Raw genomic sequence first — 26,906 nt, forward strand, 5'->3', positions numbered from 1 at the left:
TTTTCAGCTGACTGGTCTAAGGCCCGCCTAGCATTTGAAGCCATACAATGACCATGTATAGTAGAGCTCTACATTTGACAATGCCCTTGTAGGATAACACCTTTTCTCCATATTCTGAAACTTTATGTGAAATTGATTGACGTTCATGTTTGCAGGGTGAAGCAAGCTAATAATGACTTACACTGTAGATACTGTTTTGTTTCTATACCTCTCCAGGGTCTCATAGGCCCAAAGGGACCACGAGGAGAAACTGGTGAACCTGGTGAGAAGGTACTCATTGGTGCAATTTAAATATCATCCATCCTAAATATGTAAATACAAATTCACTGGGTTGTTTTTAAACAGAGAGACAGTACTGCCTTTTTTTAACAATAAGATACAGTGTAACAATTTTGGACTGTGTTTTTTTTTTTTCTTTGTTTAGGGCTCTACTGGTTTACTGGGCCCACCTGGTCCCGTCGGACCACCAGTGAGTTTCTTGTACCCTTGCTGTTTAGTTTTTTTCTATAAGTGCAGCAAACCAGGAATTTCTGCAGGGATTTTACATTATATTCTTAACCCTTGGAAGGAAAGTAGGTGATTCATAAACCAGGCACATTTCTCGTTTCTCAGTGACGTTAAGCTGCTTATACATTAGGAACATTCTGTGTACAATGTGTTGGACGAGGTGCAAGCCCATTACAGAATCAATAAAAACAAAAAGAATAACGTAACGGCTGTCCTTGTTGAACACATTTCTTACACATGCAACTGGCAGAAATAAGAACAAAACAATCAATCAGCTTTTGGGAAAGAAAGACATGCGCTTCTGAATCCTTTTAATCCCTAATCCAGTCCCTCTTTGAACTTGGAGTTCCAGGCAGCGAGGCGCTGACTCCGGTCTATTCTCGGGTTTACTTTGATTCTTCTTGGCATTAAATCAGAAACTGTGCCTCAGAGTGTTAACACAGACACTCCGGCCAGCAGGACATAATCAGTTTGATTAATCCTAGCTTTGAATACATGTATTTTAATATGTTGTTGTAAAGTTGCCATTGAATACTTTAATCTTCTTTGCAGGGGCCTCAGGGCAACCGAGGTGGCCAAGGGCCAGAGGGGCCCAACGGGCCTGATGTGAGTGATGTGCTGTCCGACTACAGCTGCTCTTTGTTTATTTAGTTTGCCTTATTGTGAATGCTTCATGTGTAAGTGTATGTTGTTATCATGCCTTTCTGACTGGTTCACCACTGCTACACCATGTTGCCAAGTGGTGTTACTGACATATAAAGGGTTAGGTCAACAAAAAATAAAAAGGAAATCAGTCATGAAATAAACATTCCACAGCAACTGACGTGACGTTTCTTCCAAACCCATTCCAAACTATTGAGCTTGTCTTCTTTTTCTGGTTCAGAATTTCTTCTTTCAAACTGCTTGTTTTGACGACCACTTTAAGGGAAGTTGAAACCACAGTGTCATCCTTTGGCCAAATAATACATTTTGCAGCATGAGCAATCTTGAAAATTGTTAGACATGCATCTATTCATCCATTTTCTCACAGTTTTACAGCATGCTTTGAGCATCAGGTGGCAGAAATCTGCCTTCTGGCTGTGTTTGGCTTTAATACAAACTTCAGTATAGTTAATAAACTGAATTTGGCATAAGAGGTTAATGCCTGATTATCAATATTATTTTGGGGGAATTATTCCTTTTATAGTTGTATTCATTGTGAGAGATTCAGAACCAATGGACAGGTTATAGAACATCACTCATGCTGCTATGAACCTGTTGTCACCAGGGCGAGAGGGGACTGGACGGCCCTCCTGGTCTGCCAGGGCCCACGGTGAGCACGCAGTTTGGATGACAAAATATTTGTCTATTAGTGGTTAATTATGAATACATGTATGATCCTTTGTGTGTGTGTGTGTGTGTCACAGGGTGCAGCAGGTATCACAGGAAGAGTTGGCGCTCAAGGAGTTAACGGCTCAAGGGTAAGATTACAACTTAGTAAGAATGGTAAAGGTGGTTTTCTCCATGGAACGCAAGTAAGGATTTCTTACATTTTTCAGTTAATCGAGTATTTGTTAGACTGTTAAACTTTAAACCGTGACAATTGTCCACCTCCAAAGGTACCATCCTCAGATAGCTTGTTTTGTCCAAACAACACTCCAAAAGCCCCAAAGATATTCTCACATTGCCGAAGCATGTAGCATTGCTTTCTGTAGAGTGGGACATGTGATGTTTAAAATGAAAAGAAGCAAATGTAAATTGATTGATTTCATACTTTATGCCTGGAAAGTGTTATAGACCTCAAACGGTGTGTCTTAGTTTGCGGGTTACTTCCTTTGTGTATAAATGGTTTATTGTTTCTTTTAGGGAGACATGGGACCTGCTGGCAGTGTTGGTCCCAAAGGCCCACTGGTATACATTTTGTTTGGTCCTATACATGCTACAGTAATCCAACTTGTTGGGCTTGTTTAGAGACTTTTGACGTTTGGCACCTTCTTTTTCTTTTGACTAGGGGCCTCCAGGTTTAGAGGGACAGATGGGACCTTCAGGACTCAGAGGACCCCAAGTGAGTAGAGTATAGGGCAAGACTGTTAATGTGACATTTGGACTTGTTGGGCTCCTGCTTCATTCACTTTGCAGCCCATTAAGTGCAGGAGGTTCAAATCAATGTGATTTTCCATACAGGGACATCCAGGACAGATTGGTGCTCCTGGACCTAAAGGAGATCCTGTAAGTTTGTTCTCATCAAGTTCATTTTGTTTCCATCTTTTCTTCTTTTGTTTGCTAAACCAAACCTCCAATGAGCACAAAGAAGGTGAAAATCAAACTTAAAACATAGCTGCACACAGTATAAGTCATACCAGAACTTCTAGTATGAAGTGTTCAGGTTTATTTTTTGTCTGCTCTTCCAAGGATCTCATGTTTTCAGCACAGTTTGTCCATTTGTTGGTTGGTATAGGTTGATTTCACACGTCATCTGAAGCAGTTCCTTTGCTCTTCCTTGTCACTTAAATCCTGAAACAGCTATTAATATGAATGACAATATGCTGAAAGATTATTATGGAACTTCTGTCCAATGACGCCAAAAATAAAGTGCCTACCACAGCCTTAAAAGCTAATGAACACACTGAAAGCGGAAGAACGACTACCCAGTGTAGGAATCTGGACCATTTAAGGAGCATGTGAATGAACCATGAGCCGGTCTAGTTTCAGTTGTGAAGAAGTGGAATTAAAGTCAGTTTTTTTTTTTACATGCATGACTCAGGGAAAAATGTGAAGTGGAATTAAAGTTTAACGAATCGTCAACATACATTTCATGCTAAGCTTATTTTATATTGTGATGGTTATTTTAGTTAATAATTCGTTCATTTTGTTGCCAACTTTTTAAGGGTTAATAACAATGAGGAGGGGGAAGTAGCTTGAATTTTTTTTTTCTTTTGTATGTATTGTGTCTGCTTTGGAAAGGAACATGAAAGAAACCTGTTTCTTTTCTTTTTTTTCACATCAGGGGCCTGTGGGGCCCCTAGGTGCCCGAGGGGATCCCGGCTTTGAGGGCCCCATGGTGAGTTGCTCTTAGACTGTTCCACCAGGGTATTACATCATCCCATTACAGTATTGTACAATAAGAACACACATTGTCTGAACAGACTAGTAGGTAAGCAGTTGTGAATGCACTGCACTCTGTTGCTAGACAGTGTGCTGCAGCCTCACACTGCCCTCTACTGGTTGGAGTGTCTCAGTGGCGCAGGACATGGTGCTGACACTGATGGAAGACGAATGAAGTGAAATCAAACTCTGTTTACTGTAGTGCAACTAATTCCAGAGATTTCATTTGTATTCCCCCAGAAATCCTTCTATATTTATCCACCCATCCTTCTTTACAGTAAATACTTTAAAATACAGGGGGCATAAGTATACACACCTTTATGTTAAATTCCCATAGAGACGGGCAGATTTCTCTTTTTAAAGGCCAGTTATTTCATTGATCCAGGATACTAGCCCTCCTGATCTGCATTGAGAAAGGATTTGTCTGCTTCCATGGGAATTTAACATTGGGGTGTGTATACTTATTCACTTATTCATTTTCATTTACAAAGAAAATTGGTCTCCTTAAAAAGGTTGGATTTTCCTATTCTTCATCAATTTCCAAAAGATGTTTTTTTGTATTCTTTGATGTATGTATGTAGATGTAATCCTTTCAATTGTCTGCACTTTGAATAATTTGCTTCTGAATCTCCATCATCATCCTTTTTGTGTTTATATACAGGGGGCTGCCGGGAGACAGGGTCCTGTTGGTTTTCCCGGACTGACGGTAGGTGCTCATTATAGATGTGAAAAAATATTTACCGGAAGCATTATTAGGTTTGACCATTTTCTTCTTCACAGGGTAACAGGGGACCAGATGGGGACAAGGGGGATCCAGGACCTAAGGGCGACAAAGTAGGAGCCAGCAACTTCCTGTTCACTCAATAACACTGAGAGAGAATAATACAATGTACTTAAAGGAATAACTGAACGTTTTGGAAAATATGGATATTTGCTACATGAGAAGATCAATACCTATCGCACCGTTCTTACTTACTCTAACCCTCTCTTCCTTTTTCTGTAAGGTTTGTTTGTATGACAAGTTGGATTCACCAATCTAGTTCATCTGAACAAACTGCAGTGTCAGAACTTATACTAGAGAACCTGAAAAAATAGAAAATATTCAAAAAACAGCTGCCAGCAATGTTTGATCAGAGCAGTGCAACTGTGACAGACTAACGAGGGAAGGGTTTGACATTAGGTGAGATCCTAAAAACATATTTTGAAAGGAAGTGACCAGTGTTAGAGGCGTTGGCATCAAATGCAATGCTATTATAGCCAACAAAAAGATAATACTAAACAAAGAACTGCTAAAAAAGGACAAACTGACAGAAACTGATGTTCCTGTGCCAAAATATATACAACCTACTCGGAACATTGGCAAGCCATCATGATAATTATGTGGAGAACCGAACAAGGATTTTTCATCCATGCTTGTCTTTAGTTTAGTTATATTCATCTCATATTTAAACTTATTTACTTACTAAATTTTTTTAGATTAAGGCATCATGATTTCAAGTCAAATTCGTGTTTTTGCCCAAAGGAGAAAGGCAGACTGTCTGTGCGTGACTGTACATGGTGTGAGTGACGGGTCTGAACCACTTATGAATTTTGTTCATAGGAGTGGTTTTTGCATAATGAAACACATAATGAGGACTATTTCTTGACAGGGCACAGTCTCTTCCTAGAGCCTCTGCTGGTTGCCTGGAAACCTCACAGTGACAACAAGACTCCAAGAAAGCAAATAAGCATATTCCTCGAAATTAGCTTACAGATTAAAACAGCGCGTTGTCTAGTCCTTTATTGAATGAAACAAAGAATGACATAGCACACTGTAAAGTTATTTAATGAATGAAATAGAGATATTATATACATGAGGGCCAATTCTGAGACATTTTTGAAACATTTCCCGTCAAGTCAAGAAAATGTTCTGTTTTGTTTTTATCTCAGGGTATTCTGGGGGCAGCAGGTATAAGGGGTCCTCAGGGACAGAGGGGCCCCACCGGCTTCCCAGGTTTTGCAGGCACCGAGGGCCGGCCTGGCGCCAAAGGCACTGAGGTACAGTGGAGAGCACTGTGAACTGTTTCTTTTTTTTTGTGTAACTGATTTACCTCAGTAGCTGTGTAGAATGAATGTTTTCTGATAAATACATGAATCCTCAGGTCAAGAATGACCTATTGACCCTTAGTAGACAGTTAAAAGGTCAAGCTTAAAATGCTAATTAAAAATGTTTTCTTACAATATGTGATTTGTCCTGAAATAAATCAGTATTTTTTAAGTTTACGTATATAAACTGATAAACAATGTGGGAGTTTAAACACATAACATGCCACTTGTTTAATTTTTTTATGAAAAACAAATAAAACGTCATAGCCAGATCATTAGGCACAATGTAGCACAACATTTGCTGCATATTACATGAACTTTCAGCCGAGAGAAAGAAGCAGCCTGGTGAAGGAGATAAGCTTGACTGATTTTATATTTCTTCATACAGGGCACAAATGGAGAAACTGGTCCTCAGGGAAAACAGGGCGGCAGCGGGTTAAAGGTCAGTGATGATTTGTGCGTCTGAACACCACAAAATGTCAGAGGGCTTCATATGTTGTTCCACACGTCAGATTTAACTGTGAAACATTAGAGCCTCCAGTGGCTTCCTGCATGTGAATTTAACAATCCGATATGGTGAAATTAATCAACAACTTTCAACTGCAATAACAGGAATTTAACACGCTCCTGATTCTGCGCTTGGTCAGAATTATTTAGTTGTGTTTCATCCGTTCTAAAGGGTTCTAGATCTCTGCCATGTTTAACTCTAAAATTAAGTAAATGGGGATATAAAATGATTTCCTTTTAAATCATCCAGTGGGATTTTTCACCTTTTCTGGCTTCAGGGGGAGTGTAGCGTCAGTGACACTCTATATCCATGGCATTATGGATCTAGTGGTATGTGTTTATTTGCAAAGGTGTCTTAACAGAGGATAAGAAAATGTCCTAGTTATAAGTAAATCTGAATAATAAGCTTTTTTGGACACAAGGATAACTTAAAATCTGCCCCACAGTAATCCTGTTTGTACATTTAGTTACATTTGAAATATGTAACTTAAATTAATTATGTCGTTTCTGCTTTCAACATAATTTCACCCAGTTTTATAAAGTATAAAAATCAGGACATCGAAAGTAAAACAAAGGAAGGCGGTTTTGTAGATATTGATGCTCAGTCAAAGTTAGTAATATCTGAACATCTTTGAAGGGAAACAGGGGACCAGATGGATCTAACGGCAAACCAGGATCCAGAGGGAACAAGGTATTACACATTCTAAATATTTGATGTATACAACACAAGACAAACAATATCTCTAAGTTAAACCTGGCATGCAAATGCTTCGATCCATTTTTGTTTTCCTGACAAATATTAAGGCTTTAGGTTTCTGTTGTGTGAGTCGCTTTGTATTCTGCTGGTTATTTGATATTGATGCCGCCTTCTCACTTTACATTGTTCCAGGGCCGCCCTGGACAGAGGGGTCACACTGGCCAACCGGGTCCATCGGTAAACTTAAAGCCTGTCAGAAATCATTTCAAATGTAGTCAGCCCTAAATTCTTTATAACTCTGGCCTTATGTTCAAAATGGAGTTGTTTTTTTTTTTTTAACAATTCACATTATTGGTATTACAAATACAAGGTCTTAAGAGGAGTAAGGTCTTAGTTGTTTATTGATTGTGTGTGTCTGTGTGTGTTTTCGGTTGATTCCTCACAGGGTTTGCCCGGGTCACCTGGACCAGAGGGAGCAGAAGGAAAGCCTGGTACACAGGTTCCCATTCTCTGTCATATTTCAATCCCATCACCTTTAAATGTTGTCTGTTTGTCCTGTACTTCCTGCCACATAATGTACAAGCATTTCATATTCTGAGAATTATTATTTTATTATTATGTCGACTTATTTCACACACATCTCATTAGCCGTCTTGGCTTTAGTCCCCGGTTTGTGTCTTAGGTGGTACAGAGCTAGAACTTTTGATGAGGATAGAAAGAAGACATCCTCACACATGTTACTTCTTTAAAGAAAAGTAAAATACTTCTCTGAGTGCAAGATGTTCTGGTTGTTGGATGCAAGCTTAAAGAAGTGACATGCTGGACAAGAAAGAAATTACCTCAAACTGTCAAAACTCCCTCCGGAGTTGAGTTGGGGGAACTCTTATGTTGGAATTGTTGGTTTAGCCAGCAGGAGGCGGTCTTTATCTATGTTGAGCTCCACAGTAAGTTGCAGAGTTCATGCTCTATCTCTGTCTCATTTATTCATCGCTGTGTTTCATCCATTATTGAAAGAAAGCACTTATCTGGACTGTGGATTTATTTCTAATAGAGGGATACTTTGCAAAATGCTTTCATCGTCTTAATTAACAATTAGTTTGATTAAATTAATTAAATAAAGTATTTCTGATTGATTTGCAGACTGATAAAAAAAGTATATTTGTGGTGTTTTTGATACTTGGTAAGAATCAGCAGAGTCATGGGGAATAAAATATTTTTTATTTGCAGCCCAAAATTTGGGTGACTTCGTTTTGAAAAAAGTTTGATTGAAATTGATTTTAGTTTTGGGCAAATATGCCTAGTCCTGGTCTCGTCTAAGGGTTAGCTGACAAGATCGATCACTATCTTATGTCCGGTAAATATGAACCCACAGCAAGGAGACAGTTAGCTTAGCTTAGCATAAAGGCAGAGGTTAAACAGAGGCGAAAAGCTGGCTTGGCTCTGTCTAAAGGCAACAAAATCCCCCTACCAGCTCTACAGCTCACTAATAAACATCACAGCTCGTCATTTCTCTGTATAAAGCCAGTGTTGTGGTTGAAGGGATAGGGGTATGTGCTGGCCGGTTTTCAGACAGGAGCAGTGACTCTGTGCTGGAGTCTTTATCCTGAATCTACCAGATCAGAGCCAAGAAATAGTCCAGTACATATATCCCGGGCTTGAATGCTACGAAGTGTTTTGGCCGGGCGGTAATTCAATTTAATAATTTATTTTCTTTTGATGGAATCACATTGTGGTGAAATCATGTATCGAGATATACAATTATGTTGTCTAAATTGGTAGTAACAAGCACTTACTTAGTCAATTTTCTCCAAAAATCTGTTGTGAAATATTTTGATGGAATATTATTTGAAGAATTGCAGATTTGTTTTAACATGTGTGCATGCATGTAAGCAAATTCAGTATATAGTTAACTCGTAGTAGTAATTTTACTTGAAACTGTACCACATTATTGATGATTTCTTTTCCCAATATTTTGTAAAAGCACCAATTGTCAACCTTACAATATCTCCCCAATGTCAATATCAGTGTATTTGGTAAAGAATATCGTGATATCAGATTTTCTCCATGTCGCTCAGCCTTACAAAGTGAATATGAGAAGAGGGCAGCAGAGCACCACTGACCTCATTACCAGTGTGTGGATATCAGCTCTGACTGGACATGATTGTTTACACTTTATATTACTATTGCCATGCCCACATTATTTCCCTTACCTTTACCAAGTGGTTTTATTTGCCTTAACCTAACCATTTTGCAATAATGTATTATGATGATGATAATAATAATAATAATAATATTAACATAATCTTCATCTTGTAGCCTCATATTTAATGAGTGGATATAAGGGTGGCATCAACCTTCTCAGCTATAACTTTAGGATTACATTGCTTGATAAAAGGGAGATAATTTCCTGAGTGTATAATTAAATTCATTACATTGATGATATTCCCTGTGTGTACTCTGCTGCATTGTTGGTATTTTCTCTGTCTCTCTTTCTGTTGCAGGGCCCCTCAGGTGCAGCTGGCAGCAGTGGCAGTAGAGGGCCAATGGTAAGAATGACCTCAGCATTCAGTTCCCGACATCATCCCTCCGGCTCGGCTTTTTTGGCTCCCCCCAAGCTGCATCGTTAAGCGAATAAAAACACATTATTACAGATTTACAAGACAGCCCGGATTTAATATGGAGGGCTTTATTGATTCATGAGCTGGCAAACAAAACAAACACTGCCATATAAAATGTGTGTGTGTGTGTGAGAATGTGTGTGTGTGTGTGTGTGTGTGTGTGTGTGTGTGTGTGTGTGTGTGTGTGTGTGTGTGTGTGTGTGTGTATATATATATATATATATATATATATATGTATGTATATGTGTGGACACCGATGTGATTGCTAAACGTATTATTCCAAAACCATAGGCATTATCTGCTGAAATCCTCACTCGTCTGGTTTCATTTTCATTAATTTTTTTCTTCCAGATTTAATAAAATATTGTATGCTGTTGCATTAAGATCCCCCTTCAATAATACCAAATGGACCAAATCCTTAAAGAAAAATCTGCAGATCTTCTGATCTTCAGATCTATCTTGTGATGTCCAGAGAAAACTGGATTTGCTACTGTAGATGTGGAGCTGCTGAGTAATGCGTTTGGGATACCCAAATTGGCAATCACCACATTATTGATTTCTCTAGTTAAGAAAGACAAATGTAGCCTGTCGAAGAGTCGTAAATTAAACTCTTAATTGCCAATACTTCATCCATGTAGGGAGTAGCCATGTGAAATTAAATGACCAAGAAAAAGGAAATGGCAGATTTAATTTATCAGTAAAATACTGGACAAACTCATTGAAACTAATAATTGAACATCTCAGTGCACGTTTGGTTATTTAGAAATTATGTTTCCCCTTTGCACGTTTATATTTTTTATCAGGTCTGCAACTCTTATGAATATAATTAATCTCATCCTGCATTGTATGTGTCCTTGTAGCATTTTATTTTATTTTTAGCAACTGTTTGATGACTTCTGACTTTTCAGGGTTTCCAAGGAATTCCTGGAGAGAGGGGAGCAGATGGCCCACCAGGTTCACCGGTATGCTTTATTATTCTGTGGTTGTGATATTTAGAACACAGGACTAAAGACAATAACTACAAAGTGAAACTGAGTTCTTCAGAGATAGGGGCCGCCAGGCAGGAAGTTTGTTGTGAAAATGATCAGATTCTCGGAAGCATATAGCTCAAGAAAGAAAGTTTCTTCCAACTTAGAACTTCTGAGAAATTAAGCTGAGCCAAAACATCATGGTGATATTAATCATCTAATCTGACTTCCAGTAAGATGGCAAGCAAGCGTTTCTCCCCCGAAGAATGTACTCTTGTTCTCTGCAGTCCTGTGAATATTATTGGCTGAACAGATACATAGATGGTATTGATTGGTAGTGTGGATTTTTAGTGACCGAGTGCTTTCATCTGTCAGGGGCCACCAGGGAAACCAGGACCTCCAGGATCACCAGGACCCACAGGGGACAAGGTAAGGCCATAGGCACAGAGCAACCTGAACCTCATTACATACGTGTGTGTGTGTGTGTGTGTGTGTGTGTGTGTGTGTGTGTGTGTGTGTGTGTGTGTGTGTGTGTGTGTGTGTCTTTCTGTCATTATGGGTTATGTATGTTTTGTGTGTTTTCTCAGGGTTTCACAGGGAAGCCAGGCATGGAGGGACCGCAGGGCCCAGTAGGCATGTATGTAAGTGATCCTTCAGCAGGGCACATACAAGGAATGCACCTGATCTACATTTTCACAGCTTGAATAATAAATAATATACAGCACACCAAAAGGATATAGTGTGGCTTTGCTTATTAAGACACTTTAAAAACTCTACAGATTCTTACTGTTACCTGTTAAAAAAAGTACACCTACCTACACCTCCAAAGCGCAAGAATTAACACATCATATCAAATAAATTAAAATATAAATGTAAAAGTATGAACTTGTGGTTTCACTAGGAGTTAAATGCTGGAAGTAGCCAGATTAGCTGTGTATCCCTCTTTTCAGTCTGCTAGCTCAAGCTACATAACGTATTGGACCAAATACAATAATAACACGGAAATTTCCCAATTTGGGATAAATAACGTCTATGTAATCTAATACAAGACAACCCTGATTAAAAGACAACCTCTCTTTTTCTAAGACTATTTTTGTTTTTGTTGTTTTTGTTTTTTAAGACATTTTGAAAACCAAATTTGGCTTTTTACCAAAAACAATTTTTGTTGAAAATAATGATAAATAACACTTTTAATAAACCAAGGTAGGTTCTTTTTAATGTCTTTAAAAAAAATAACCATGTTTTTCATGTCAATCTTTTTATTATTTCACTATATTTTAGAGGAAATATTCCCATTTAAATTTAATAACACATAATTACATTTGTAAATAAATTACTTACAGCTGCTGAAGACCACACCGGTTTTTACTCCTATCAGCTGGGATCTGGAAACACAAGCTCACCTAAACTGGATAGAAGAAGACTGCCTGATTTTGAGCAGCCCTGTTGAAACTATAGTAGACAAATACAAGTGCTGGTCGTTACTTAGTCAGCAGCAGTGTAGTCTCCATATCACCTGCTAGCAGCAAACGATGCAAAACAGTAAGGAGATAGGACCCGAGTTAGCTCAATTTGGATTCAGTGGGAGCCCGAGGGAGGAAATACAGTGTGGCCGTGGCTTTTATTAATAAATATTGTTTTTAGAAGTAAACCTGCCTCCTGCGTATACTAGCTCTAGCTGCTACTCTCATTTAATTTGTGCCATAATGGCGTTCCTTGGAGAGTCTAATATTTTCTGAAATGGTACATGGTGAGAAAGGATGGAGAACCACTGATATAGAGCAGCTTTGGGATGTGGTGGAACCGGAGATGCACAACATGGATGTGCAGCCGACAAATCTGCAACAATGGGATGCCCTCATGTCTACGGTACATTGTGTCAAATCTCTAGAGAATGTTTCCAGCACTTTTGTAGAATCAATGAGACAAAGAATCCAGGCTGTTCCGGGGGCAAAATGGGTCATGGCCAATTATTTGAAAGGTATACCTGGTGAAGTTCCCAAAAAGTCAAACATCTTCCATACAGTTCAGATTGTGTGACAAATATGAATCACTACAATATTCTTGCAAATGTATTGTGGTGCTGATTGAACCTTTGTGACAGTAACTGATGATAAATGAAATTCTTCCATCTGTTGTTCCTTCTACAATCAGGGTGTCCAGGGAAACGTGGGCATGCGTGGGCCTCCTGGGTTTACAGGAGAAAGGGTAAGGTCTTTTTTTCTCTCTTCCTTATTTCAAGTCTAAAATCCTTGTAAAAGTGATTGTTGATTGAAGAAAGGGCCAGAAAAAGGCATCTCAAACATGTAAGACCAGTCAAAGATGGAGCTCAGAGAGACAAAAGCTATTTTTAGGAGGAAAGTTGTCTGTTAATCAGAACGTGGAAATTGACATTCTGACATTTTTACAGATTTTCTTTTGTGAATGCAGATGAGTGCCGACTTTTTTTTAAATGGGCTGTTAATACCTATTTCAAAGCAAAATCCACACCTTTAACAGTGAGAAATAACACAACTTCTTCTTTTTCTCTGCACCAGGGTGAGCCAGGTTTACGAGGTTTACCTGGGCCTGTTGGGAAGCCAGGACCTGCAGTAAGTGTTTGTAGTTCTTATTTTCCTTTTTTATTTCCTTTCTTTTGAATTATGGGAACCATTGGGGGTATATGAGAGTAGGATAGAATATTGGACAGAGGACAGCAGCTACGATGGGGTCACACCAAGGAGGGTTATTTAAATAAAGGTGGTGCAGGGACTGGCTATTGATGAAGGTGAAAAGGCCGCATTGATTGATTTTGTTGGAGCCACCGGTGGCAAATCTAATTGCAGAGTGGAGGACAAATATTGCTTCATGCACTGTCCTCCAGAATGTCCCCTGCAGTCTAATGCCAGGTGACAACCTTAATGAGAAAGCAGTTCTCTAAACGTTACAGCTCTGTTTCACTGTGCAGTGTTTAGAAGTGGAGTAGACAACATATGAAAATGACACAATAGAAAATGCAGTACACAACAAAAAAGCAAGGAAATATCACGACCCCAAAATGCAGTGGTTAAAAAAAAATAGTCCATATCCTTGATGTTACATTTCCGGGATTGTTTTGGTGCCGCAGGAAATTCCACCAGATGCATGTATTTTCTGTTTCCTGCCGCTTTATTTGTATGAAAATTTAAAATTTTGGTGGATTCATGAGATCTCTGCATGGTAAATTGAGACAGCTGGCTAGACTATCTGTCCAATCTGAGTTTTCTGTCACTCCAATATTTAGCAGCAGCTTTGTGCAGAGTTTATGACAATTCAAATTGGTTTAAAGAAATGCCATCCTCCCATCCCTGAATGCGATGTGGAGTAGCCAGACCCCCCTAAATCACGCTTTGGAGGAGGGTCTGGCAAAGCGAACACCAAAAGCGAGAGGCAACGTGGGTTAATATGTGGACTAATACTGGGATGACACTTGTGTGAGTTGTTTGACTTCAAAAAGTTAACCACTTTACTCAAACCAAAGTTCAACACACCTGTTGATGTCTGTCTTCTTTAGTCTGTTGGCTGTTTAGGGTTTTCTCCTGGAACACGTAAAACACATTCTGCACTTACTGCTGCGTCTTGTTTTGACTGTGTACATATATGTGCTCATCATTGTCGTATGTACATTTTTTGTACTGGTGTTATTGTCGAATACATTGTAAATAAATATTTCTAAAATGTTATGATGTTTTCGTTATTACACAATACTTTGTCTGGCCTTTACAAAAATCCCCTGACAAATAACCCATATTACATAAAAGACTAAAAATAAGAAAAACTAAACTAAAATTAAGGATTTTCAAGAAATAAAAACTAAACTAAACTAGCAAACCCACTTTAAAAACTAATTCAAACTAAAATGAATTTGAAAACAAAAAGTCAAAACAAAAATAAAATTTTATGAAAAAGGCAAAACTATGATAACCTTTTGCTTGGTCATGGTAAAAAAAATGGTCAATTCTAAGCAAAAAAATTGGGATTTGTATTTTTCCCCAAATTGTGCAGGCCTAATAGAAATGCAGAGTAAAGTTAAACAGTGATGAGAAGGTAGATTCATCAACTTCTGGCTTGAGCGCTAAACACAGTGATAGACTAAATGCTTTGATGATCACATCACGGAATGAATTTAAAGCCACACTCATAATGCTAGACAATAAGGTTTGTAGTAGTATCAGTTTCAATACCGTCATTAAGGACAATTCCGGACATCATAAATATGCGTGTACTTTCGACTGAAAAAACTCTGACCCAAATCGGTGCAGGCAACACGGAATAGCTGCAGCTACGTTAATGAGCTTCCACTGAGCTAAAACACCAGTTTTAGAGAGCCTTCGTGTCTCTTAACAGACAGAAAATGCACATAAAATGTCTGTGCACCATGAACAGGGCCCTTTCGTGACAACAAGATGCGTTTTTAACTCAGACATTGTTTAAATTCACCTTCCCTGGTCCCTGTCTCGATCCTCCCCGTAGCTTGTAGCTGGTTGCTGCTAGCTGCTAGCTCCTGGCTGCCGTCCGGTTAGTGTGTTCAGCCAGGCATCTGTGACAATCTACAATTTTCAAAGCTTCAATCTCGTTGCTGAGTTGAAAACGCATCTTGTTGTCACATAAGGGCCCTGTTTATGTTGCACAGACATTTTAATTGCATTTTATGTCTGTTAAGAGGTCTGTTCCGACCTAATGGGAAGGGAGAGGTGTTTCAGTCTTAGTGTTTGGTATTAAACTTCTGAACAGTGGAGGCACAAGCCAGCAGTTTGGTGACTACCTCTGAGCCTTACGTCCTCATTTTTAATTAGTCACGGTAATACCGTATACCGCGATAAAATAAGGAGGAGGTTTGACGGTAACAAAATTTGTGTTCAGTGCTCTGGAGAATAATAACTGACTATATAATAGGACACATAATGCATTACCAAAGGGATAACTTCTAACATCACACATTACAAATCACTACAAGACAAAGATGCCTAACAACCCCCTTCATTTTAGCTACATTATCATTCAACTGCAACAGACGAGCATAATTGTTTGTAGAAAACTAAGAGAACTCTACAGGCCTCATTTATTCTAAGCCTGTATATGTTACGAAGTATATAAGTAGAAAGTAAAGAGAAGACACTAAAATGTGTCTAAACTGTATAAAAGAGAACCATTTTTAAAGAAGAATCAGAACACCATAGCCAAAGAAGCCTTCTAGTTAAGTAACATCCCAAATCGTGTCTTCCTATTTATTGTATATTTAGCATAATTTCGTTCCCAAACCAACAACAGAAACTCATTTTTGAGCTTACACAAAAAACATCTTTCTCATTTCCTCACACAGCACTCAGACAGAAGTGTTGACACATAGCATGTTCTGACTTTGTTTTTCTTTGTTAGGGACTGCCGGGTCCTTCTGGAGACAAGGGACCCCGGGGACCTCAGGTGAGAAAAAGCTTTAATTGGAGAGTTTTTGCTCTAAATAAGAGAACTAAATAGGTTGCCTCTCCCACATGTTGATGGAGTTAGACTGAAATGCAAGTGGCTTTTTTTTTTATCATTTTACTATGACTCTGTGTCACACAGGGGAAATAGGACCCCAACAGGCACAGTTAAAAGCTGTACATTAGATTCCTCCTTTAAAATACAGTATGTAAAATTCTGAGATCTGAACTATCTAATGAATCCACTGGGAATCTTTCAGAACCATCATATCATGGCTTTTAATGTTCTGTTTTCTTATCAACCAGTTACTTAAAGTGGAACTTGTGTTGTTTTTTACAGGGTCGTCCTGGAGATGAAGGTTCCAAAGGGATACAGGGCCCACCTGTAAGTTAAACGTAGAGCAGTGCCTAGGGCTGTATTTGTTTTACAATGGAACTTCATTGTGTGTTACAGGGCTGTTGTGTTTAAACTTAAGTGGCATTTTATTTGGACACAGTGTTTTTCTCTTTTGCTCTGATTTGGTAATTCGACTCATCATGAAGAGAGATGATGTGCAGGGCCCGGGGTTTTTTCAAGCAGCAGGTTTCCGTTCAGTGTCAAAGACGCCTCTTAACAGCTGCTGTTGTCTTAACAAAAAAAAGCTGTTATTCAAGGTTCTTTATATTGACTCAACCCCTCCGATATTTATACTTGAAACTTAAATATAAACAATTAAGCAAAAATCAATTTAATTGAGGGGAAGCTCAATTAATCATAAAATACTGTGAGCCCACTGCTTCTAAATTAAAAGAAAAAGGGTGAAATAAATGGTTACTTATAACTGATGCTAATAATGCATTACTCGCAGTCCATGAACAGAATCACAGAATCTGTAAAATATCCGCTCTCGTTCTCTGATTGTGTCCTTGTTGTTGTGGACCACTCATTTCTAAAAAACTAATGAACCCATTTGTGCATCTGGCTGTGTATGTGTCCATTTGTTTGCATATGTGCTGACATCTAGCAACTGCCTCTTTAAATTGAAATTGCATAGCAATGGGACTGGGATACGACACCAGATTGCATTATAATATTTTGACCCCCAAAAAGAGGCTTAATCTCTATACTAGGGCCCTGCAGGTCTCCCAGGTGGTGATGGAGCAGCTGGAAAACCTGGACCTAGGGGAAGCCAAGGGCCCCCGGGAACTCAGGGGCCACAAGGGCCAGCAGGAATCCCAGTGAGTGGGTACCTACCATCAATTGCTGCTTTTACTTGTATACTACCGACTTTTTAAAGTCTGTAAAGTCATCAATATTTTTACTACATATAAGTGTCTGAGCACATACAACCTGTTATTTGACTTCTGTACATGTTTCATGGATGTCATCAGGGCCCACAAGGTGCTGCTGGGATGTTAGGATCAGCAGGGGAAAGAGGAGACAAGGTAAACTACATTGCATATAAAATCATGTCGTATGAGTGTTTTATTGCAAGAGATTTCTCTGTGAAACCTTCATTAATATTCAGTTAATGATACTGAGACTAATGCTGTAACCTCCAGGGTTTACCTGGCTTGCTTGGTGATGCCGGCCCCACCGGACAAGATGGACAACAGGTGGGTTTACTTTTAGAGTGAAGCGATAAGAAGCAATTTTTTCATTTATCCAATTTCAAAATAAATGTGTTTTTCTAGCACTCTATTTTATTTTAAACATAATATAATAATAGTCAACTATTTATGAAATGAAATATATTTATAACAGCCTTATAGAACAGCAGAAAACATACTATAGAATACAACACTATAAATTACAACCGGCACAGGACTGGTAGATTACGAAACCGCAACAAGATGGTCTGCATTTTCTTACACTAATTTACAGCAGAACATACTATCTAATTCATATGATCGAGCATATTACACCAGTGTAAATTCTGCATGAATGTGCCTGTGGATCATAGAATGTAAAAATAAGCTGTGGATGTACTGCACACTGGGTCCTGCTTTTTCCATAGAGCCTATTTAAAGTTAGGTTTTACCTTTAAACTTAGGCAAAGACAGGTTAGGTGCTTCATAGGAAATCATATATATATTTATCCTTCAAGTTTACCATATTTCTTATATTGTAACCACAACTGAATGATGCATCCACAAGCAGAGGTGTCAAAAGTATTTAAATTCATTACTCAGGTAAAAGTATAGATATTAGGGGTTAAAAAGACTTCTGTAGTAGTTGAAGTATCAACTTAAGCTTTTAACTCAAGTAAAAGTGTAAAAGTACTGGTTTCAACACTACTTAAAGTAGAAAAGTAATGTAAGGGGGAAAAATAATATCAGTATGCTCTTTCAAATTAGATAAATGGAGATGAAGGGAGTTGTTTTTCATCCAACCATTTTGAAAACTTCTTCCGGGTATGACCAGGGATGTAGAAGTGTTAGCTGGTCTCCCTGGCTACCAACCTCCTCGCTGGTGCTTGGTTGGGACATTTCCCTCGAGTTCTCTAAGTCTCTGCCACAGACATCTTTGTACTAGGCTACATACGTCTGCTATTTCCATCCTGGAGCGGGACGTGATATGTGTTGTGTGCAGGTATAAGGGATAACATAGAAATCAATAGGGTGTTGGAATGATATAGGTTTATACTGCACGTCAGAGTGTGAACCTCAGCACCTTCATGAGATGACTATAACTTTAATGTCCTTTTTTTAGTTTGTGAAGTGACCTTGGGTGTCATGAAAGGCACTTTAAATAAGATCTATTATTATTATCCAACCACAATCAAATTCAATCTATCCGGTTTGTTTTTCTTGGGTGTTTTTTTTTTTAACGATGACAAGCCGGAATGGAAACAAGCTGAACTGAAATAGGAGTAACGAGGCTTATTTTTTTTTAAATGTATGGAGGAGAAAGTACAGATAATTGCGTGAGTATATGTTTTGGTTTTTCTTGTGTTTTATTTTTAATTTTAATTTTTTTGAACAATGACAAGCCGGAATGAAAACAAGCTGAACTGAAATAGGAGTAACGAGGCTATTTTTAAAAATGTATGGAGGAGAAAGTACAGGTAATTGCATGAAAATGTAAGCAGTAGAAAGGAAAAGTCTGCTGTACAATAATTACTTTATCGAATATTGATATGCAGAAGTGAGATAACAAAGTATTTGTACTTCATTACTTGACACCTCTGTCCTCAAGTTCGTGGACGGAAACTGTTAAAGTTATTTCTATCAGTTTATTTTGAAAGGTTTTCGCTGTTTCACCCTGGCCAGCGGGGGGGCAGCAGCGGCCTCACCACACTTCTGTGAAAATGCATGAAGGTGATCAGTAACTTCTCAAACTCATGTAGCATTTTGAGAATCTTAAGATTTTTTTTCTAAATGACTGAAACTGAGAAAAGAGAGTTATTAAGATCAGGGTAAAGTCCCATCACCTTTACCCACATGATATTTTTGGGATCAAACATCAGTGTGTTCATCTAGACTTACCTAAAGGCCTATTAGGACACCTGTTCAATTTCTCATTGATATAATTATCTAATCAACCAATCACATGGCAGTTGCTTCAATGCATTTAGGGGTGTGCTCCTGGTCAAGACAATCTCCTGAACTCCAAACTAAATGTCAGAAGGGGAAAGAAAGGTGATTTTAGCAATTTTGAGCGTGGCATGGTTGTTGGTTCCAGATGGGCCGGTCTGAGTATTTCACAATCTGCTCAGTTACTGGGATTTTCACGCACAACCATTTCTAGGGTTTACAAAGAATGGTGTAAAAAGGGAAAAACATCCAGTATGCGGCAGTCCTGTGGGCCTTGTTGATGCTAGGAGTCAGAGGAGAGTAGGCCGACTGATTCAAGCTGATAGAAGAGCAACTTTGACTGAAATAACCACTCGTTACAACCAAGGTATGCAGCAAAGCATTTGTGAAGCCACAACACGCACAACCTTGAGGCGGATGGGCTACAACAGCAGAAGACCCCACCGGGTACCACTCATCTCCACTACAAATAGGAAAAAGAAGCTACAATTTGCAAGAGCTCACTAAAATTGGACAGTTGAAGACGGGAAAAATGTTGCCTGGTCTGATGAGTCTCGATTTCTGTTGAGACATTTAGATGGTAAAGTCAGAATTTGGCGTAAACAGAATGAGAACATCCATCATGCCTTGTTACCATTGTGCAGGCTGGTGGTGGTGGTGTAAAGCTGGGAGGGATGTTTTCTTGACACACTTTAGGCCCCTTAGTGCCAATTTGGCATGGTTTAAATGCCACATCCTACCTGAGCATTGTTTCTGACCATGTCCATCCCTTTATGGACCACCATGTGCCCATCCTCTGATGGCTACTTCCAGCAGGATAAAGCACCATGTCACAAAGCTTGAATCATTTCAAATTGGTTTCTTGAACATGACAATGAGTTCACTGTACTAAAATGGCCCCCACAGCCACCAGATCTAAACCCAATAGAGCATCTTTGGGATGTGGTGGAACGGGAGCTTTGTGCCCTGGATGTGCATCTCACAAATCTCCATCAACTGCAAGATGCTGTCCTATCAATATGGGCCAACATTTCTAAAGAATGCTTTCAGCACCTTGTTGAATCAATGCCACGTAGAATTAAGGCGGTTCTGAAGGCGAAAGGGGGTCAAACACAGTATTAGTATGGTGTTCCTAATAATCCTGAGGTGAGTGTACATTAACTGTGTACGAGGACAGCAGAGGACTTTTCATTGTCGGGTAATGATTATTTTGACATTTGACTCATCAGGGTCTCCCTGGCCAAACAGGAAATGAAGGCCCACCTGGACAAAAAGGAGACCAGGTCAGTGATCACAGCAGCATCATTTCTGAGTCTTTACATCAGTGATTCTCTACGCCACAAACAGCTTAAGAAGTCACTTTAAGGCTGTCTATTTTGTACAACTTGAGGCCAGGTTGACTTTGTCTCTTGGTGTGGAACATTCTGCAGCCTCATGTTTGAGGGAATAAAAGCCCTTGACAACCACCTGCTTACTAGAATTGAAAAGCATGCAGTCAATAACTGTTTGATTTCCATTCTTCTTGTTTTGCCGTTTTTTTACAGGGGGACCAAGGGTCTTGTGGGAATCTTGGTCCTCCAGGGTCTCCAGGAGAGAGAGGACATGAGGGCCCAAAAGGCTTAGAGGGACCACCTGGACAAATTGGAGAAGAGGTAGGTGCATTTATCCGCTTTTTATACAAAGGGGATTGCCACTTAAAGTGATGACAGACGTGGTAGACTGCTGTCTCATAAATGACAGAGCAGCTCCACAGGAGGGGATTTTCCAATTCACTAAAGAATTTAAGGACCTCATCTCATCACCATTACCTCCACCCTGTTTACTTTACATCATCACACAAACAGCCTGCTGTCCAAAGTGTGTTATGGTGAACAGATGTGCTTTTTGTATCTCATGTTAGCATTAAAGATTATGGTCAGGCTAAAATGTCCAAAGTATTTCAGGTGCTCCATGAAAGGCGTTAAACTACCATTACTGTTGCAAAAACTGAGAAATTAGATTTCCCTGATAATGCCATGATGGTAGTGCTCGACTCAAATTCCTTTGTGGCTTTTCAAATGTAGATTTTACAAAAGTAAGATGAGCAAAAAGCTGGCACAGCTTAGAATATCTGTGATACCTTAAACAGCTTGTTGAAATGTTTATTTAACGACATGAAATTGTACCAAGCTTGAGAACATCTGAAAACAAATCATTTATGGAGCCCAACAGAGTGCTACTAGAGTGTGTCATTGCTTTTTAAAGTCCTTATTGGTATTTTTGTCATTGAATGTAAAAGCAGTCTTGAAAAACTAATCCTTTTGGGCTGCATGGATGAAGCCTGTACGGTGGTTGACAGTGGCAAACGCCCTGCAACTTAAGAAAACACATGCAAATAGAAAAAATACAAGCAAATACATATCCACGCTGCAAATATAGAAACAATGCAAAAAGAAAAGCCAGGAAAAAGAAGCAATGTGACGAGAGTGTTGTTCTCTCTCGTTTGGTGGGTGTGTCTCGGCTCAGGTCACGGGTGATACTCAATCATGTAAACTCATGGTAATAAAACATTTCAAACGGTTTGTTTAAACCAGATTACATGAGAGGGTTTAATTTTGAGGTTCAAAAGATCACAAGTGTAGGCCTCCTCAAGTGTTCTTGTGATTATACAACGATTACCAACAAAATTAGTGATCAATATGTATTCATATTGTGTAGTAATTCACTCTTGAAATAAATTTTAAAAAAGACAGGATTTGTAGTTTCTCCCTGGAAGCTAGCCAATTTGAGCTATATTTTTGTAGAGATCGTGGGTTTTTATCACTGAGCAAATCCCGCCCGCACATATGAACACAAAACTGCTAACGCCATCGTGTTGTAAGTAAGACAACTGCTGAAAAAGTTATTGTATTCATTAGCACGATTGCCGTACTTGAACTAACAACATCCAAAACACCAAAGTACGAAGACATAGCGGACCAGACTCAAGCTTTTATTTTGAAAAGTCGAAACTCAGGAACGGCAGTGGTTGGGAGGGCATGAGACGAGAGCATAGACTGTATATTATTAATGTATTATATTAAATAAATAATAATGTTAATTTAATATACGGCCTATGGACGGGAGGCATGAGACCGGGAGGTCTCCAGGCTGCAGCCATACCCGACTCTAATATAAAGCCAGAGCTCTCTCTCCCTGTGGGGTTGAATATCAAGCTGTTCCACTAAACACTCCCCCTAGAGACCTGGAGAACTTCCGTTGTGTAATCTGTATGCAGCGTTTATTTGTTGCTTCTGCTTTTCTTTTGCATTGTTTCTATATTTGCAGCGCATTTGTGTATTTGGTTGTGTGTTGTGAATGGTGCGTATGTGTTGTCAAATTAATGAAGTTGTTTTCTTAATTTGCCCATATTCTGTCTATTTGCATGTGTTGACCACCGGTAGTTGGATTAAAATAGACAAGCAAAAATACCAGAGAAAAATAGATCAAAGGCAGCTTTATTTTCCACTGTATCATGTTATGGCGTCAATCTTCTCATCTAACTCTAAGTGAATAAGCATGTTTCCCAAAATGTTAAACTATTCCTTTAAATAGGGAAAAGTGTCTGTGTCCTAAACACCAGATAACCCTAAAATCTTGGCCAAAGTCTGGCTGAATTGTGTAAATGTCTGGCTGTGATGAAATAATTTCAGTCCAAAGTTTCTCTCCCGTACTTGGGCGCCCTGACAACGAGAGGGGCATGAGAGTTGGTCAAACCTGTCAATTTTGTGAGTCTGCTGGTCATTGTGAGAGTTTTTAGCCCTGGCATTCTCCAGAGCAACAAAATCACCCACCATGATAGCACCTGTGGGTAAGATATTTCAGGCCGATTTATGTTTCTGCGTTAAATCAGCGCAGTGGGTACGTACGTACGGAGGTGTGTACGGCGTGGAGATACGGACCATACGCTGCAGCCATACGTATACCTGTCAAAAAAATGTAACTACACGTCGAAGTGAAGCAAACCGCAACAGCTGTTATTGTTCCACTCGGTGTGGCTTGGTAGGGTTGCATTCCCCCAACTCATTTCCTGGTTCTCCTTTTCCATGAGCAACATGAAATCAAGGAGAGGGTTAACTTTTCCTGCTAGAGATTTCCCACCGTGGTCCGAAAACACAGGGGAGACACTTTGTTTCTCTCCCTGTGCATCCAGAGTCTGTACTCTCTTCAAAGCCAATCCCGTTACTTGCTCTACCACACACTTCCGACTCTCACACACATGCCGACCTGCTATTCTCTTAACGAGATCAACGCACACACACAAGTATAAACCTCAGGCCACTAACGTAGGCTACAGCGAAAAGCTCTGTGTGGAGCCTCAGCGGAAGCATAAATCCTGCTTTACTCTACTCCAGACTCATTTTCCTCCCTCCTCTGCAGGGGGATGTCGGGCATCCTGGTGAACCTGGAGATCGTGGATCCGAAGGGGAGAAGGTACATTAACTTCTGTCCTTTTAGTTTGTTGAAACTGTTGAGGGGTTCCTGTCTTCACATCTCTAATGAGGAGGATGATTGTGTTGCTCTGATTCTAAATGATGTAAGCAGTTTCTGATCAGACTGTGGCTGTTGTTGGCAGGGTGACGTGGGGCCTTCAGGTTTGTCTGGTCGAGAAGGCCCTTGGGGAGACCTGGGAGAAAACGGCAAAAGGGGCCCAAAGGGAGAGAAGGGTCACAATGGACTAATGGTGAGGACAGCTTTACCCCTTAGTTACTCCTTTACTTCCTTTGCAGTTGTGGGACAACGGTTTGTTTTTTTTGGTATTTTTTTTACATTTTAATCATAAAATATACTTCCAACATTCCAAATGGTTGGATTTGGGCTATTAGAATAAAAACATTTCAGAGAGTGTTCTTCAGTAAAACATTCTAATCATGGCTGTATTGACATTTAAAGGATAAGTCCGTGAATTTCTTTTCTTTTTTTTTTCCTTGTCATTATGAAAAGACCAACACAAGCAATGGGTAAAAAGATGAAACATATTGATAAGCTTCACTTCCTGATCTCTTGAACAGGGTGAACCTGGGCTGATGGGTGAGGTGGGACCTGCAGGTCTGGCAGGGTTGCAGGTGAGTTTATAACCAGGATGTATTGATGCTACCTTTTAAATAATAAACTTTTAATGAACTGTTTACAACTGGGATTGATTTAATTGCTGTAACTGACTGATTTGTTTTGTTTGCAGTGTTTTGTGTCTCCACACATGTTTAAACTGAAGTCAGTGTCTGAAGTGTTTCTGTGGTGTGTTTGTGCTTTTGTTAGGGAATCACAGGCTCTCGGGGACTCCCGGGGCCAGATGGACCTAAGGGCCAGAAGGTAATATTATTTTCCTTTTTAGTGACAAGCAAGTTGTTGCTGACATTTATGAATAATTTCATGGATATTTTGCATATCAATAAAAGTGTTTTACGTACCCTATATCACCTGCAGTGTTCTGCTTGAATCAAAGTTAAATGAAGTTGAATGTCAAAGCAATGGCACCAACAGATTTCCCTCCATCTCTCCAGGGGGAGTCTGGCTCTGTGGGAATTACCGGACCTCCGGGGTCAGAAGGCCCTCGGGTAAGCTTTGATTCCACATAACATTTTGCCCAACATGGTCTGCAGTACAGCTATAAGAGAGAAGTAACATTTTGCTCTCTGTTTGTCCTGTTTATAGGGAATAACTGGCACTCGTGGTCTCAGAGGAGACGCAGGGGGGCTGGGACCACCTGTAAGTATCCTCGATTGTCTTGATTTACTTTCCATGCTGATGAACAAATATTATTACTAAATATATCCTTAGCACTAAAGTGATTCTCATAGTCTGCATTTGTGTGAACGTGATTAACCTCATCCTGTATGTGTTCTCTTGTTGTGCAGATTGCCCTGTATTGGCTGTATTTTAGTTTGGTCCCCTGTTCTGATCCAGCAGTGCCGTTAATGGAGGCACCCTTTTTAAATACATTATTTCCCTTTTGTTCTGTTACAACAGACATCAGTGAATTGAGTGTACATGGCAGGACTACATTTTAGAGAGAAATTGAGCTTATTACAGTGGTATTTAAGTTTTACAGGCAGCATTACAGCTGGATGAAAACAAAGGACTGATTGAGTTAAGACTGCATCAGCAAGTCTTTTTTTTCTTCTAATAACTGAAGCCCTGATGATTTAACAAAAAAAAGTATCCGCAACTAAATAAACATAAGGAAGTGCATCATGTCCATCCAACGGTGAAAAAACATCAGTAGACAATGTTGGCCTGTCTACCATCCAAGTCCAGCCTGAAATATTCTATTCCATTATATACTGGATGGATTGCTATAATATGTTTACAGATAAGCACAGTTCCCAGAGGATGAATTCTTAGGACGTTGCTGATGCCCTGAGTTTTCCTCTTATGTGATCATGAGGTTGATATTTGGGGTTTTAAGCAAAATGTCTCAATAAGTACTGATGCACATTAACATTAGCATTTAGCTCAAAGTGCCCAGTGCTCACAGTGTTACAGAGCGGTGGCTCTGGAGTCTTGGTTTAGTTCTCTACTGTTTATCACGTTAAATCAAATAACCAAAATCCTTTGTCTATTGTTGCTAAAAAAACAGGAAACAGCTAACAACATAACCAACAGCTGAGGATGTTGTCTTGGGTTAGATGGCAGACATTTGTGTGGTACAGTAGTGCACTATTTCACCTTAAACTGAATGTTAGTTGCAACTAAATCTAGTCTCCAAGCTTCTCACCCTCAAAGCTGATTTTAATTTAATTTACTTGAAGTTAAATCGGATTTTCTGCCCAAATGTAGAACAGAGAAAACCTTAATAACTTAGTTGTCAAGGTAATCGTGTTGCATTTTTGTGATATCCGCATGGCAGGGTCCGGTAGGACAAGTTGGACCTCAGGGAGACCAGGGAGCTAAAGGAGAAGCGGGGCCACAGGGACTAAAGGGAGAGCCAGGAGCTCCAGGTCCACCAGGTGAACTGGTTAGTGAGGTTTTCTTCTTATATGTATCTACTGTACTGTACTTTATAAAACCAAAGTTCATGTTGCTACATCTTGTTGATGAAAATATAATCCAAAAACTAAAATCTATATTTACTATGTGCAAATATTCATTAAAACACAATAATAATCTTATGACCTGTGTAGGGTGAGGATGGTCCGCCAGGAATCCAAGGTCCTCCGGCTCTGGCAGGGTTTGAGGTGAAGCGATACTTTGTCTGATGTTAACAACCAATTGCTGACGAATGCTTTTTCCCCCCCTCGACAACTCTGACCTTGTTATTTGTTCCTCTTCCTTCTCTTTTCCAGGGGCCTCCAGGAGAGATGGGCCTCCAGGGTCCCCCAGGTCCGCCAGGGGCTCCTGTAAGTGCAAACAACACAGAAACAGAGTGGATGATGAAATCACATTTTGCCCTCACAAGCTGTTCTATAATTAAACCGTGTGTGTTTCTATCTGAAAGTTATCCTAACTGGGGGGGGGGGGGGGG

The 26,906-nt window shown here is 39.5% G+C and overlaps 1 protein-coding gene across 2 annotated transcripts in view; it reads left to right on the forward strand.

Moving 5' to 3' along the window:
* Nucleotides 1–26,906, forward strand: part of si:ch211-196i2.1 (collagen alpha-1(I) chain) — a 117,185-nt gene that overhangs the window by 77,755 nt on the left and 12,524 nt on the right. For both annotated transcript variants that reach the window (XM_034895444.1, XM_034895445.1), the window contains 38 exons: nucleotides 217–270; nucleotides 425–469; nucleotides 1,060–1,113; nucleotides 1,775–1,819; nucleotides 1,914–1,967; nucleotides 2,353–2,397; nucleotides 2,498–2,551; nucleotides 2,671–2,715; nucleotides 3,494–3,547; nucleotides 4,253–4,297; nucleotides 4,372–4,425; nucleotides 5,521–5,628; nucleotides 6,065–6,118; nucleotides 6,821–6,874; nucleotides 7,073–7,117; nucleotides 7,326–7,379; nucleotides 9,382–9,426; nucleotides 10,407–10,460; nucleotides 10,842–10,895; nucleotides 11,054–11,107; nucleotides 12,621–12,674; nucleotides 13,004–13,057; nucleotides 15,864–15,908; nucleotides 16,248–16,292; nucleotides 17,018–17,125; nucleotides 17,279–17,332; nucleotides 17,450–17,503; nucleotides 20,653–20,706; nucleotides 20,968–21,075; nucleotides 23,822–23,875; nucleotides 24,018–24,125; nucleotides 24,454–24,507; nucleotides 24,701–24,754; nucleotides 24,946–24,999; nucleotides 25,097–25,150; nucleotides 26,292–26,399; nucleotides 26,566–26,619; nucleotides 26,728–26,781. In XM_034895444.1, coding sequence (XP_034751335.1) covers nucleotides 217–270; nucleotides 425–469; nucleotides 1,060–1,113; nucleotides 1,775–1,819; nucleotides 1,914–1,967; nucleotides 2,353–2,397; nucleotides 2,498–2,551; nucleotides 2,671–2,715; nucleotides 3,494–3,547; nucleotides 4,253–4,297; nucleotides 4,372–4,425; nucleotides 5,521–5,628; nucleotides 6,065–6,118; nucleotides 6,821–6,874; nucleotides 7,073–7,117; nucleotides 7,326–7,379; nucleotides 9,382–9,426; nucleotides 10,407–10,460; nucleotides 10,842–10,895; nucleotides 11,054–11,107; nucleotides 12,621–12,674; nucleotides 13,004–13,057; nucleotides 15,864–15,908; nucleotides 16,248–16,292; nucleotides 17,018–17,125; nucleotides 17,279–17,332; nucleotides 17,450–17,503; nucleotides 20,653–20,706; nucleotides 20,968–21,075; nucleotides 23,822–23,875; nucleotides 24,018–24,125; nucleotides 24,454–24,507; nucleotides 24,701–24,754; nucleotides 24,946–24,999; nucleotides 25,097–25,150; nucleotides 26,292–26,399; nucleotides 26,566–26,619; nucleotides 26,728–26,781 — 2,241 coding nt within the window. The remainder of the gene's footprint in view (nucleotides 1–216; nucleotides 271–424; nucleotides 470–1,059; nucleotides 1,114–1,774; nucleotides 1,820–1,913; nucleotides 1,968–2,352; nucleotides 2,398–2,497; nucleotides 2,552–2,670; nucleotides 2,716–3,493; nucleotides 3,548–4,252; nucleotides 4,298–4,371; nucleotides 4,426–5,520; nucleotides 5,629–6,064; nucleotides 6,119–6,820; nucleotides 6,875–7,072; nucleotides 7,118–7,325; nucleotides 7,380–9,381; nucleotides 9,427–10,406; nucleotides 10,461–10,841; nucleotides 10,896–11,053; nucleotides 11,108–12,620; nucleotides 12,675–13,003; nucleotides 13,058–15,863; nucleotides 15,909–16,247; nucleotides 16,293–17,017; nucleotides 17,126–17,278; nucleotides 17,333–17,449; nucleotides 17,504–20,652; nucleotides 20,707–20,967; nucleotides 21,076–23,821; nucleotides 23,876–24,017; nucleotides 24,126–24,453; nucleotides 24,508–24,700; nucleotides 24,755–24,945; nucleotides 25,000–25,096; nucleotides 25,151–26,291; nucleotides 26,400–26,565; nucleotides 26,620–26,727; nucleotides 26,782–26,906) is intronic.

Source organism: Etheostoma cragini, chromosome 16 (assembly GCF_013103735.1).
Source record: "Etheostoma cragini isolate CJK2018 chromosome 16, CSU_Ecrag_1.0, whole genome shotgun sequence".
Lineage (NCBI taxonomy): Eukaryota > Metazoa > Chordata > Actinopteri > Perciformes > Percidae > Etheostoma > Etheostoma cragini.